The 15,805-nt window shown below is 38.3% G+C and overlaps 1 protein-coding gene across 2 annotated transcripts in view; it reads right to left on the bottom strand.

Moving 5' to 3' along the window:
- CDH13 (cadherin 13) overlaps positions 1–15,805 on the bottom strand; it is a 407,362-nt gene that overhangs the window by 313,469 nt on the left and 78,088 nt on the right. For both annotated transcript variants that reach the window (XM_088529059.1, XM_088529058.1), the window contains exon 2: positions 15,237–15,348. In XM_088529059.1, coding sequence (XP_088385185.1) covers positions 15,237–15,348 — 112 coding nt within the window. The remainder of the gene's footprint in view (positions 1–15,236; positions 15,349–15,805) is intronic.

Raw genomic sequence — 15,805 nt, 5'->3', positions numbered from 1 at the left:
TCGTCAGGGTTTTCAGTAGGAGGGGTTTGGAGTGCTCTCTCTTGAGACACCCTGTGCTCACAGCCGCAGAGGAGGCACCGGAGCCCCCAAGTCCATCCCCAGTTTTCAGTCTCTTTTTTGCTGGAGTTCCAAAAATTAACAGCTTTGTTGCACGCTGGGTTCTCTGTGCATTGATTTTAGCTGCTGCTCTTACAGAAAGTAAGAGTGGCATTTAAGAGAGACAAAGCACCTTATTAAAGCTAATGCATTTCAGTGCTTAATATCATCTGTAATCCATGTGGACCTGTCACAATTTACAGCTTGCTTAGTCATAGCAATGAGTCTAAAGCTGTCAGGTAATCTACATCTACACTTGTGCACAAGAGAAATTGCATGTATTGCCTACTAAAGTTGGTGTCGTGGTATTTATCTCTCATTGCTTCGAAGGTTACCCTCAGCTTAATTGGTGTCTCTCTCATTATTTATATTGCCAGGAAAAAAAAGGATTAACTATCAGGAGCGAAAGATAACAGGTTTTGCTTCATAAGATAAATAAAAATCAATTTCTGTTTGTTTCTAAAGATGATAAATGTGGTCAGGTTTTTCTTTATTTTTTTTTTATTGAGTCTTGTGCCTCCTGAGGATAATCTTAATAGGATAAAGTGGCCTTTGAAAGGTAATTAGAAAGCTTCCCATGAACTGGTCCATGCACATGCCGTGCTCACCACCCCTCTGATTAATGCTTGTCTTAATTCAATTTCTTAGGATTTATTTACTCACTTCACATAGAATGTATTTAGTTCCCCTCACCCTGCTCTGTGATTTGAAAATATCTTGCTGCATTTGAGTTATGAGTGAACCTGAACTTCTGCCTCACTCTCAATGCAGAAGTCACCTAGAGGCAGGAGGTACCACCATAAAGTGAGTTTGGATCACGCTCAGCACAATGTCCTATCAATAATCAACACCAATAACTGCCATCACTAATACATAAAAACACTTAGGAGAAATTAGATCATCAAGGAAGATATTGTGCTCTTCAGCCCCAAACAAGCACCTTGCAACCGCTCTTTGATTTTATACTGGTCCACATCATCCAACATGCTGTTTTCTCCCCGACACATCTAGATCCCTGCCTTGCTAAACCCTCACAGCTCAGGCTGTGCTTCCATATATAAAAATTGTATTTTAGCAAATTGTAGAAAAGAGAAATCAAGGTTTTAGAAAAAGAAGAAACATCTTCCTTTGCATATCAATATGTAGGGAGGCAACAGTAGGATTTTCTTTCCCTGCTGATGGCTTTTGCCACCCTAATTTTCCTGACTCTACCTTAATCAGGAAACTGCAAAGAGACTCAGCAGTGGCAAGGGGAGGCAAGGGAGGGCATGACTAAGCACCAAACAAGGTACTGTCAGGCGTGAGGAAGAGGAGGGCATCGCAGGGGGTCAGTATAAAGAAATATTCCCTCCAACACCCACTTTGCCCACACAAAGATTGAGGGAGGATCTAGCCAGAAGCCTATACTGGAAACAAGTTATCTGGGACACAAACAACTCCTATTACTGAAAGCTTAAGGGAAGTTTCTCCTTTTTTTTATTATTTTTTTTCTCCCCTATGAAAAAAACCTCAACATTTGTTACTTTTCACCCACACGTTTAGGACTACATTTCAGGGCTCTGGGAACAGCCCTAGTACTATTAAATACCTTCCAGCAGATACTATTAAGACATATCTAAATAATAGAGTCCCTTTAGTAGTGCTGCTTCTCTGAGCAGGAAGACTCTGGGAGGCTTTTGAATTCATTTCACGTGCTGAAAACCTTTTGTGAGCTGCGCTACTTTAATGTCAATTCCCGTCTTTTGGAATCAGTGCAGTGGGGAACCCTGGGTCCCCACCACCCACCTGCTTCCCGAGCCTGATGGCTCCGAGCACTGCTCCTCCTACAGCCCAGAAAGAAGCAGATCCGACCAAAAGGCTCCTGCAAACATTGCTTCCCCTGCTCTGAAATTAAATGAGATGCAGAGCCCATTGCAAAGCAGCCTGGCTGGGGGAAATAGAGAGGGGAGGGTCAACATCAGAATTGCCTCCTATTTACTCATGTACAGAGACATCCTGTAGCTAGCAAATAATCGCATCTGCTAGAAGCAATGCGACCTCAGAGGCAGGGAATATCCTCCTGCATCTGCTCGGTGTTAGCACGAGCCTTGGTGGATCACTGCTGGAGACTGATGTGAATGAGCCAGCTTCCCAGGCATTGCGGTGCCTTCAAAATGGGGACAGTGCTGAAATAATCCAAGAGCTTCTCGAAAGAGGAGCGTGCATGGGGACCTCAAGGCCTGGGGGGCTTGAAGCGGACACTAGATCATTGCTGCAGTCAGGTTTCCACTGCACAGGGCCACCGCCAGGAAAAAATAAACTACAACTGTTCTCTTATTCCTCTCTGTGTTCTCCCAAAATCTTTGCAACGTTTTCTGCTTGGCTTTGCTTTTATTTAGCTGGTTTTTCTGTGTATTGATCTCTGGCTGACAGCTAGTTTATGGGCAGCGTTCATGTCATGCACTGTGTACATTGCACAAACAGGAGCCAGGAATTCACAAAATCACATCCATAGAGCCCTGGCTACATCCAAAGTCAAAAACCGAACGTGCCTGGGAGCACTGGGTGACACAGAGGCCCACTGGCACTCAGCTGCCTGCATCCATCCCATTAACTTCTCGACCTATTGGCCACAGCACTTGCCCAATCCGGGGCGTTTTATTTTTTATTTGAGGATTGAAACATGCAGGGAACACCTTTTCTTACTCTTAGTGCTCTTAAATATACTTATTCCTAAAAACCACAAACATTTATATGAAGATCATATGAAAAACATTTCTTTCCCTTAGTCCTGCTTGTTGCACGAGGCATATGGGCACTTCTAATGAAGTCAGAGAGTAGCAGCAAACTTGTACTCTCATTTAAGAGGAAAACATGCATTTATGTGGAATGCTGACAGTGTATTTAGCTAACAATCTATTCAGCTCTGGGTACTATACACAGATCATGAAACATTTACCTCCAACAATTAACTTTTCTGTAGCTTTAGGGAGGGTTATTTTCTATTTTTTTCCTCTTTATTCCTTTTTTTTAATCCCCCTCAGGCATCTTGACAAATATGGCTTTCTGCTCTGCTAGAGAAAGATGCAGCTGCAAAGGTTGCATGAATTATGCCACTCATTTGCAGATGTTCTGCTGAAAGAAAATAAAATGTTTAATTCCCAATAAATTATAGAAAAATGTTGGATACACTCTTATCTCTAAAAAATGTGTATGGTGGCCACAATGCATCAAATACTGCTAATATAATGATGACCTTTTAAAAAGAAAACATACTATGCTGTGGCTGTCTTAAAACTATGGATTAATGCTAGCATAGAATAGCCAAGCTATTAAACAGTGGAAGAAATGGAGTGAAAATAATGCATTTTCTTTTGTCTTCCTTTTTCTTTTTTGTCATTTTGATAGGTACATTCTTCTCTCTTCATATTGAGTCATGCTCTTGAAATCATAAAACACAAAAGGATCACATATGAGGAAGAATTTTGGAAAAAAGACTCTCACTAAGTTTTGATGAGTTGGTTCCAAGGCCCAGGACCAAATGCTGTCATCCAAGAGCAAAAACTAGCCGGTTATGTGGGTGCTGATGAAAAGATTGTGGAAAAATCTCAAGTACCTGGAGTGTTCTGGATGTTCATTGGAGAAATAGAACTTCATATCCCTCATACCAATTTATTCACTTAGAAAATAAAAGAAAAAAATCATTTTCTCAATAATGGATGTTTTCTTCCACACCTTTTTAAAATCTCCACACCAGGAAAAAAAAATCTGTCTTTATCTCATCTCTTTTTAGGGTCATTGCAGAGAATATGACTAGGTGCACTTATGCAAGTATTAAGTAGTTAGGCAGTTTAAGACAGGAAAGAAATTAGTCATGCTTTTTGGCCAGATGCTGACAGAAAGGTAAACTATTATGCACCATTGGGGGAGGAGGAAAGTACTTTGGGTATCTGACTATTGTCTCAGTAATTGAGTTTATGCCTCAAGGTAGGACAGCCATCCTGTTCTGTCCCATCTGTGCGTACTGACAAGAGATGAGAGCACAGTTGGGAGTATATTTAAAAATATATATTTTTGAAAGTGTTTGCACAGCTCTAGCTTTTCAAGGACTCAATATTGTGAATGTTCCTGAGAAGCATACAAAGAACCTCTACATTGACTTGTTCTGCTGTCTACCATATAAAAATATACCAGTCTAATATATTGGCTATAAGAATGAACAGTGATAAAGCTCTTAAACTATAGTTCAAGTACATAAGCACTATTTTAACTTCCCACAGACACGGAGGTGTCATTGATTTCAATGACAGGCAGATACTTAAACACATACTCAAGTGTTTTGTTGATTTTTCTCCACATGTTAACTTGAAGTTATGATCCTAGTGAACCTCAGCACCTAGAGAGGCTCTGTGGGGTCATGACAATGAGAAACTGGTCCATGTTAATGTGCACTTATGGCAGCTGATAGGAATATCCTGGGGATTGGGAGGCAGCCTAAGGCTTGGCTTGACTTCAACAGGAACATGTGGTCTGAGTGACACTGCAGCAAGGAGCTCTGGCTCCCTGCAAGCAGGGCATCTTGCACTTCCCTGCTGCTTGCAACCCTTCCTGGAGGCAGTAGGAATGTGCAATTGTGTGCAGAGTTCACATCAAACACTGCTAGGAGTTTCCTGAATTTCTTTTTCTATCATGACACCGTCATTTCAAATTAAAACCCAAAATTCAAATTAAAACCCAGAGACTCCTGAACAAGCTCCTAACCACTCAAACACAAACAAAACCTTCCATTTTAGGGAGGGACCATTTTAGACCTCATTTGCCTGGCAGTTGGAAGACCTAGGGCAGCTGCCAAGTAGACCAACTTCTCCAGCAGGAGTGTTAGTACTTCTTTAGATCATTGATTTTGTCCACTTTTAAGTTGCCTTTCTTTTTCAGGAGCTTATTTCTCAATAAACAGAGATGAGCTTGACTCCGGTCAGGTTCATGTTGGAGAATTCTCCAGCTTTAAATTGCTTAAATATAGCACCAGGCCACAGTTCAGTTTGCAAATCAAAATCATCTTCTGTAGTTGCTACAAGGTTTGTCTGCTTGGTTCATTCAAGGTGCACATCTGCCCTCTGATAAGTTACAGGCAGAAATTTTAATAATATAAAATAAACAGTTCCTATTGCTGTTTTAACTAGCTTTGATTAAAAAGCCCCTTGGGTGTATATTTGCAGGACTAGTGAATCCTTTCTAATCTCCCTCTGAAGTCTACAAGGGCTAAATCAAACTTGATCCATTTGTTTTACAACTCCTGATGGATGTGTACAAGAAGTAGAAGCTTTGTAACTGCAAAGCTACAGACTCAAGGACAGCAAAACTGCAGATCAAGCCTTTGCAAGACTTTTTGCCACTTAAAAATATATGTAGCAAAGAATTGCTGACACTGTTGGAAGTCGTGAAACATGTTATAACATTTCAGAATGCCCAAGAATGTTTTTTATCCATTTTATTTTGAAGAAAGAATCATTGTTATCCATCAGTCTAAAGCCAAATTCAGTTATAAAGCTGACAATCCAGAGTGCTGGCCACTTCCTAAGAGGAAAATTACACTAAACAGAAGTTCACAGATGTTTTAAGGTCAAGTGTTTTTTTTACCCATCAATACCATCTCTCATGCAACTAAAGTCATTTAGCCTTATTCAAAATACTCATTCAGTTAAAGAAATTACTACCATATATTAGAAAACCTCTATATTTATGCATACCATAAACCTTTCAAGAATCACTTTACTCTCTAGAATAGCATCTGCCTTCCCAACATGGGGAAATGTTGATCATACTTCTCAGATCGTTGGAGTGTACAGCTCTAGATTTGAGATCCTAATAAGAGCTTTAACTTCACTAAAACTTAACTAAAAGATTTAAACATTTATTAATAAAGATTTCTATAAAGTACTCCTAAACCTGTTATGATTGCCTGCCATTATTTTAATGTATCTTAATAGGCTTAGTCTAGGTGGAGAAATGGTTAAGGTTGCTCAAACCATTTATTTTCAACTTACTAGTTTTCATAATTAGTTTTCTCCCAAGACATAGTTTTTTTCCACAGGTTTTCCTATATTTTAACTTTTTTAAAAAAAAAAAAAAGCAGAAAAACATTCTTCAACTCAAAGTACTTTATTTCTAGTGCACATGCTTATATGCAGCAAAAATAAAAAGCACATTTTTCTTTCTGTAAAAATAAGTCTTCCATTGTACAGATCAACTAGAGTAGGAGGACAGCTGAAAGTCAGTAAGGCAAAACAACTACTTGCTAAGAAACTCTTATTTAGGGGAAAGCTGGTTTTGATTTGGCAGTTGCTTTAATATGGGACTTCAGGTAATGTTTGTCCTAAAACTGCTTGCTATTAGATTTTCTTCAAAAAATATGGTTCCAAAAACCTAGAAAATTCTGTATATTAAATGAAGAAGTTTGGCAATTAAATGCTCAAAATGCCAAAGGTAATTTTATGTGAAAACTCAGCTCTTTTTCTCCTGTATAAATGTTCTATAATTACATAGTTGTACCCTCTTTGTCAGAGGAGCTTTCTTAGTTGTGTTTTATTTTGAGAGCTCAGCAAAATTAGTGTCCATGAAATGAAATTATATCTTAGATGCCTTTTAGAAGGTTGTAGAAAAAAATGTTGCCTTCCTAGTGCTGTGAAATCATTCTAAATAATTGTGCTAAATTGTATTAAAAAGCTCCAGGATGGCGAAGGCTCAGCATAAGGATAAAGGTCATGTATTTCTCCTCTGTGACTCAAGTGAGGCAATTTGACATTGCACAGTCAACTGAAAGGCATCTTTTGCAATGGAATAGTTGCAGGCTGAATAACATCTTTTTGACTAGCTATTCCATGTCATAGTTCAAATGATAGTTTGTCTCCAGAGACATTCTGTCCCCTTTTTCTACTGACTAATCCAGGGAGTGGAGGGTAATAGAAGTTATTGCAATACTTACAAATCACAGATATTTATGAAATTGGTTTCAAAACAGATGCTGAATAGTTAGCATAGGATAATTTCTCCTGACCAGACCAATAACATATACATTCCTCTCATAGTTTTACTGCCTATCATTTTTCTATTTGTAGTTTGCAAGCGCATGTTGAAATTTGTTGTGATGAGACTGAGAAAGAAGCCTTATTTCACCCCTGGAACAACCCCCATGGCACTAGGAAAGCAGAACTGAATCACAGGATGATCAAGGTTGGAAGGGACCTTTGGAGACCATCTAGCCCAACCCCAGGTGACTCTACACAAGAAGGGTCAACCCAGAACTCATCCTACAGAGTTGCATCCAGGTGGCTTTTTAGCATCTCCAGAGAAAAAAAAACTAAAGCATAGTTACAGGATCTACAGCATAGCTATGATGCCAGAAAGGGTTAAGCAAGTGGGCCCAGCACTTATCCACTGTACAAGTAATTTCATTTCAATTAATTATCAGTGCTAACTGTAGCTAGTATCATATAATGCTGGGAAATGATGCTGACATATGAAAACAGTAGTAAGCAGTCAATGACTACTATTTCCAGAGGCATTCAGATTAATAGATTTATTATGTTAGTGTTAAGCTTCTATAATTCAGCTTTCCCTAACTTTAGCAGAGAAGCTATTAAAAGACAGAATGCCTCAAAGAATAAAAGTGCCAGGAGAAATAATCTAATTTTTAATAAAGTTTCTTATCTTGATTTATAATGGCCAGAAACTCCTGTTCTATGTGCCAAAGCCATCCGCTTGCCCACATCTCAGACATTTCTCATAATAGAGACATTTCACTTAAAGATGGCTTTAAATAATTTCCTATTTTTAATTCAGAGAGGTTTGGATGCCTACCATACTGTGCAACTCCCAAAATGCTGTTTTGTAGAAAAATATTGAAAAAATGGCTATTTTATTTTGTTGCAACATTTAAGTTGTTCCTGCAGTTTATACCATTATTTGCATCAAACATTGGATGTGAGCATAAAATTGCACAAGGAATCAAGGAACACCCCAGCTCCTTTATTCAGGACTGCCTGGGCTTCCAGTATGAAGACACTGTGGTAGACAGGGACTTGGTTGAGCACTGGTTCTTCTTCACCAGGGCACATGACACACGGGTGGACATTCATCTGCTCTTCCTCAGCAAGGAGGCAGCAGAGGAACCATCTCTCCAAAAGCTGAGCATCCATCCTGGGTATTGAACCATGCCCAGAGCCCCACACATCACTCTACACATGCCACCACTCTGCAGGACAACCTCTAACCTGAAGCAGTCTGCAAACCATGAGCCTCATTTCCCACCTTTCAGCCTCAGCAAGAGAGACTTGAAATAGTCCACTCAAGCAAATCAAGGTATATTCTTGTTCTTACTTTTTCCCCCATCTTTCCCAGTATAGTTGGCATATAGAATGGTGTGCCACAAACACAAGTGCACCACACTAACAGTATTATCCATAAGTTATCATAAAGCAGAAAACAATGAAAAACAACAAATTTGGAAAGTTAACACTTCACCTATCAAACAGCAGAATGAAGGTAACAGACAGTGAGCAAACAGAAGCATGCTAGGCCCTGTAAGAGCAAATTCTAACCTTGGCATTCAAACATCTTCAAATTTCATTTTTATTATTGGACATAAAAAAGCAAAACAACTCATTGAAAGCATTCTTATGTCTACAGCTTCAATTTGGTTTCACAAACAGCAACTAAAATTGATTGAACTATGCTTTGAATGACATTAAAGAAAATGGAAGCCCTGTATTGCATTCTTAACCACCTTTCCACAATGACAAAACTTTGTTTCTATTCATCCTGTAATATAATGCCACTGTGCTGCAAATTATGGGCTATTTTAGCCAGAAAGAATCCAAAGCGCATTCATATTTGTGACTCTGGTGTTATATACAACTAGTTAAAGGCGATGTTTTCCTAAAGAGGTCAAAGCTCATGGATGCTCTCTTCACATTCCACCAGTGTCACTGGGATGACATTTCTGTCACTCCGGTACAGACTGGACTGGTCTGTCCTTCCTTTTCACAGCCATACTACAGCATTTTCGTAATGCTCAGAAGAGAGGCCCTATGTGCAATTCAAGAGGGGGTTTGTACAGCACTTTGAGAAGCAGAGAGCAGGAAAAGGGAACCAAAACAACCAACATCACTTGGTGTTCACCTCAGCACATTTTCTTAATGACATTTTTCCCAAAGTAGCAGTATTATATCTACTCTTTTACCCACCCATAATTCCTTACATAGTCTCCCATCATATTTACTTTTAAAAGTCAAAGTTTTATTTTGGATACATTTGTGTTAATGTCTTATAAAGGCCAGATCATACCAATCTCCCTACTGCGTTACTGAAGTCATGTGCTGCACGCACTGTAATTAAAATTCCAGTTCAATAAAGTCTAAAGGAGGTTCCTGTTGTAACCAGGCATCTTTTTTTTTTTTTTTTTAAAGCAAGACATCATACATTTTCTGCTGCCACTAGTTCTTTGCCACACAAGAAAAAGCTAAACTAAGCCCCCACACCAAAATACATCATGTATATATACACACTTGGTGTTTCTCTACCACTATAGATGACACAGAAAATGAGCATATGTCTAGAATGTCTAAAAGACATCACTAAATGTCTTTCACTCCAGTCTATGGTTCTCCAGCTGCCTCACAGATGCCCCAGCATGGTCTCTTAGATCTTCCTTTCACTCTCATTTGGTTGCCTTGTTTGCTTTTAAAGAAGGTTCAGATTTCTATTAGAAAATAATGGCTCAGTGGAGCTTTAAGGCATTTTTCTTTTTCTTTCAGTAGATCTTACTACTTAGCACTGGCATTTTCTTTGGAGATTTAAAACAGTTACACAAACATTTTAGTTAATGATTATATCACATAACATGACACATGCTTACTCCAACAGCTACAGTTGCACTTGTCAGTCCAGTAAGCAACAGGAGGGAAAAGACATGCAGATATTCAAAAATCATGCCATGACAAGGGCTTTCAGAACGAATCCATTAAAATTGCCTCTCTCTAAAGAAAAAGTTCAGGTGGATGAGCTGAATTGAGATGGGGCAAAATCAGAACACTTGTCTGCAGCTAGCAAAAAAGCACTTAAATTTCTAAAAAACCTCATGAATTACCACCCATATTACATGGAAGAAAGAGAGATCACATGCCACAAAAAAGCAACATATAGGGAAATGCATACTTTAATGTGGAAAACTACCAATACGCAGATGATCCTGCTAGAAATGGCTCCTTTAAATAAGCAAAGGGGAAAAAATGAGCTGAGCTGAAACATGACCATAATCACATTAGAAGTTATAACTTCATTTGGATTAACAGAGAAAAATCTTTAAAAATTAAATGATCATGAGCTACATCTACAATTACTTTCAAGAACATTCACATGCTTTAAGATATCATTAACTTAAATGATATCTTCTGTTTAAAGAAAGGTTTGAATACTGCCACTAATTCACACTAAAGGTCCACACTGCACTTTGAAACGTAAAGGAAAAGGTTAGCTATCCATGATTCTGTTGAATAGTGCCACTTTAATGTCCTCAAATTAAATGATCTGTCAAATGTAGCCTGTGAAAATATATACATACATATTGCAGAAGGGCAAGAAGATCATGGCATGACGTTGGTCATGTGTTTCCATCTGCTTGAGACACCAAGATCAGCCAGATACCCAACAAAATTGGCACAATGCCAGCTCCAAAGCAGGTCCAGAAGATGTACACCCCTACCTCACATTTCCTCAATAACCCTTTTAAATCTCATTAGTCACGAGCGATTTGTCAGACCGTCTGTTTGCTGAATCTGTCCAACTCTAGGCTATATATATTTTCCTAAAGGACAGAGATTCTTGGCCTTACAATGTGTTCATGTACCCAGAGGGAACAAGACAGCCTCTTGGCCTAAGTCACTGATCAGTTTAGGAGTAATAACTTGATCTGATTTTTGATTTGAAAGTGCCAAGTTGAAATGAAGAGAAAAACCTTCCATTACAGTACCTGGGGACATTAGCAACAGAGGGTTTTCATTGCACCAAGCAGCTGACACATCCCACTGAGCAGTTGGTCATCGATTTAGACCATTAGAGCAACAGCTGGCACACTTCAACTAACCAAGGCCTCAACATATTTCAAAAAAGTACTATATCTGTAACACATAATGGTTCTTGGAAAGTCTCCACAAATCAATCTAACCTTAAACCAAGTAATCTGCTACTCTCCCACCCTACATTCAGAACTACCAAGTTAAAATGCACTGTCCCAGTAAGGAATGATTATGAAAAAAAACTGTTAATGGCAGTGAAATTATTACATATGGCTTTCTCTCCTCTACTTTACCAGCATTGGCTTGGAGCAGGTGAATTTGTGATTATATCATTTTGAAATTGTGACTTAAACCTGGAGCTGTTTTCCCATGACTAATTCATTCATTTGGTTCAGTCTAATAGGCTATTCCTTTTTGAAAAAAGTTACTTAAATATAGACAGACACCCATTTCTGCTCAGGTCTTGTTAAACAAGCTGAATTGCACTGCCTGGAAGGCAAACTTGTTTGACCACTCGGTACCCAACAACCATTTTTTCTGCTTTATTTTGCTTTAATATTGTTATATCTATTCAGAGATGCACCTGAAGTATTCTATATTACAGTCACTATATGCATTAGCAATATATACACAGATATCTCGTTCCTTCTGCGTGTCTAAATTTGGTCTTAATCAGGCACTCCAATGGTCAGAACTCAAGCTCTGAAATCCAAGATTTAAGCATGGGTACGTGCACATTCAGATATACTCTGAGGTTTAAAAATCATTCAACTATCTAGGTAGATAGGCTGATAGACTTATTTCTACAGAACCTCGTACAGCAGGTCCAGCACAGGAGCCAAGTTATATTTTTGAATATTTTCTACATAAGTAAACTCTTCAACATTTACAGGAAAGAAAAACAATTTTAAAATCGGTTCTTATAAAATTCAAATTCTGTTAAAGACATCTTTATTTTGAATAATCCCTATGATATTTCAATGGTAATGCACTACAAATAAATGGATGCCAGTTAACTGAAAATTTCACAGGTATCTAGTTGTTATACACAAATCTAGCCAGATTTCCCTGCTTTAAATTAAGCCAAAAATTAAAATCCACTTAAACAAGCCCCTTTTCACAAGCTACAATCAACACCTTTAGTTCTAATTACCTAAAACCACAATATTCAACATGAAGAATCAACATTGAGAGCCAATTCTTGTATTAAGAGAATTCCAGTGTATTGAATTACACAGCCCCATTGGCTCTACACAACCTGCAGGAAAGGTGGAGCTGGTGGAAATGAATTAAACACCTGGTAACTATGTGCATCATTCAGCCTAAATAGTCAAGCCTAACAGCAGTAATATCAATAGTATGAAACATTCACAGTAAGAGGCCATCTGTACAATCAAGCAGCATGGTATAATCAGTGGGAAGAGTAGGTTTGATAAATCACAATTCTCACAAAGCTCATCTATTTATCCAAGATTCAGTAGGAAGCGCTTTGATGAGGAGCGTGATCAGCACTGACGTACACACAGGCATGATGCTGCAGGAGCAGGCATGATCTTCAGCAATCTTGTTGAAAGCTGCAGGTTTGCTGAACAAAGCTACTTTCACACTCATGATAAGCAGACTAATATATTTCCCATCACATGGGTAAACAAAATTTCAATATGGTTGAACAGCAAAGTGTTAAAATCCACAAAAAGTACCCAAATGCAAAAAGACAAAGCCTTAATCTTAAAGCAGCCCAAGCTCTGAAACACGCAATCTATCATGTAAGAGACAGAAGAGGGCAGCCATTAATTAACATCCATATTAAAGCTTTTCAAGTAAGGGTCAAAACTACTTTTGTTTTGACATTTAAATCACTGGAAATGTATTGCCCAGTTTAGTATGCGCAACACATCCCCCAACGCCTTTATGTTAATTGCCTCAATTTTTCAAGTGTACTATTTGATTTATTGTCAATTAAAAATACCTAAAAAGCCAAGACTCATGTATGTTAAGTATAAACATGATTAATGTAACACAATTACATTTCCCTGTTTGATGGGCTTGATTAGGAACTTCTTATCAGCCTGGCAGGCTGCAGTATCACTGCTACCAGTGACCTGCCAGCCTAAGCAAAGACAACTTCACTGAAGGGGAAGTATTTGACAGCCATGAATGTTTCCAGAAGGTGTAAAATGCATAATTAAATTTTGTCACTTATCACCTTAGCAGCACAGCCAACTTGTCTATGTGATATTGTCTACCTAGGTATGAGCTAAAAACAGCACAAGGAAAAAAGTATCTAGTCATGGCATGGCCTTTTAAAACAGTAATTATCAGAACAGACTTTCTAGCACTTCCAGACAGATTAGAGACCTATGAATCCTCCCCCACATCATCACAGGAGCATCTCACTAATAAAATTGCTGCAAAGAAGAGGGATTGGGCAGACAAGTCTCTGTCCCTATACCATGCCCCTTTGAGGGGGGTCACCACCGAGCCTCTGGCATCTTAAAAGTGGCCACAAATTAGCAATATGGAAGCGTGATGGCTGAATTCCCTCAGATAACTGCTGAACACATATAGCATGATCTGTGCAGAGACAGAACTAACCTGGAGACAAGTCCTGCTTGACAGGAGGTGCCTGCGACAGTGAGCAAGAGTGTCACCTTTCCCAGTTGTACTTAGCTCATTGCTACAAGTCCCTCTTCCCCATGACATTTTTTAATTCCTCTCGTACATATTCTAATGCAAATACACATTACTTCCTTGTCTTCTAGAAGGTTTCTTAGTATTTTTACAGCTGCAGAGGTTCTGTATTCTGTGTATTCACGCTGTTCAAAATTGTTTAAAGATTTTCTGAATATGTGAAATAACATTCGCCTCAATCCAGTAAAAAAAGAGAATTCTTTACCCTCAGCTGAGCTCCTCTTCTTTCCATCAGTGGATGTAAAGTATAATTAACACAGTCACATTTAAGAGTCAAATACATAAGAAAAAACTATAACCTGTATTTAATTACTTGGGAGAAACTCACAATGAAATTTACAGTAGGCCCTTGTTTAAAACTAAAGATTAAAAAAGGCTGTTTTCCAACACTTCGGAAAAAAATGAGGTTTATTGAGGACTACAAAAGCAATCACCACTATAGAACTGCTTTGCATATTCATTCTATTAATTTAGAAAGCCATGGTGAGCCTCACATTGCAATGCATCTCCTAAATTACACTGCTCTTGGGTAATGGGTATAAAAAGACACAACAGCATGCAAAGTGTATTCAAACAGACAATTAAAAATATCAATTCTGGTGACAGCTAGAATGAAGAAACTATGCAGAGGTTTAATACTGCCGCATGAAGGACATACTACTTAGGAGTGATTGAATTAACTTGAAACATGCAGTGACAGTCTGTCTTGGTTGAACATTACATATTAGGTCAATTTAGTGAATGCTTATTAAAGTAATTTAATTCCCAAGACTGTTTTAAGATGTTTCCAAAACTCTTCCTGCTCTACCCTCCTCCTCTTACTAATGACAGCATCTTAATTATTGTGCCAGCCTCACACCAGTGCAATTGGCCAAGTCACCACACAACAGCTCAGGTAACTTTGGCTTCACCAACTTATCCTTTACCTCATTCAACAGATCAAATGGAAAAATCAACAGATCTGGCTACAGTAACCACGTTTTGAGAGAAAACAAAAGAGAAGACAAAGAACCCACACAGACTTAGACTATACTTAAACTTGAGTTGCCAAAACATACTAAAAATTCTGATACTCAAGCACCGATTTCCAAGAGAATAAGAATTAAACTTTCATAGGAAAGTCGCTTTTAAAGAGTGGATGATTCTGAGTCCTCACAATATTCATATTGTCCTGAATATTTATACACAGTACTTTGCCATTTCTAATAAATGGACCAGATCAAAGTCTGTATAAATAAAGGATTATGGCTGGGGAGCTCAGGCAGAATCATGACCATATTCAGAATTCTATGTACTTAAAAAATGAGAAGCTTTCTGATAAATAGTGGGAGTGATGTGAACACATGAGCAATAGTTCATTCTGTTTTTGCAGAGTAATATATGAAAATAACATACAGTTCAGAAGCGGCTGGTCCTCTGTGAATTCAGAAGGCTGCTCAATATAAAAAACCTTTTGCTGGAATCCAGGGATGCATTCTAAATCTTCTGCAAATGCAAGCAGCAGAACCTGAGGAAACAAGCAAAACGGACTTTTAATTTGCACTCATTCAATCATGGGGGCTTCAGGGAATGATACTGGATTTAGGCTCAGTGCTCATACACAAAACATCATGCTCCATGTTCATAAAATAAAATATCCATCACATCAACACTTTCCCTTCAAATCTTGCTACCTGTAATTTTTATGCAACAGCTTCACTTTTTAAATATCCAGGCCAATATGAAGGTTACAAATAGGAGATCTGAGTATTAAGCTCTCAGTCCACATGATCAATATAAGATATGCTTAGCCTTAATGAAAACACAGGACAATACTGCTTCTAACACACTGGCAACCCCAGTTAAGCTTAAACACAGAATTAAATTTAGTTTCACAAAGTTCATCACCAAGTTACAGAGCAAATTCTTTATTCAACAATGAAGTTTCACATTGCAAAAACTCCTTTTTCCAAAGGCTATTTACT

The sequence above is a fragment of the Tinamus guttatus genome, unplaced genomic scaffold (genome assembly GCF_059628265.1).
Source record: "Tinamus guttatus ecotype Peru unplaced genomic scaffold, ASM5962826v1 Tinamus_guttatus_pri_ptg000323l, whole genome shotgun sequence".
Lineage (NCBI taxonomy): Eukaryota > Metazoa > Chordata > Aves > Tinamiformes > Tinamidae > Tinamus > Tinamus guttatus.
This window is presented reverse-complemented; position numbering and strand designations above follow the sequence as displayed.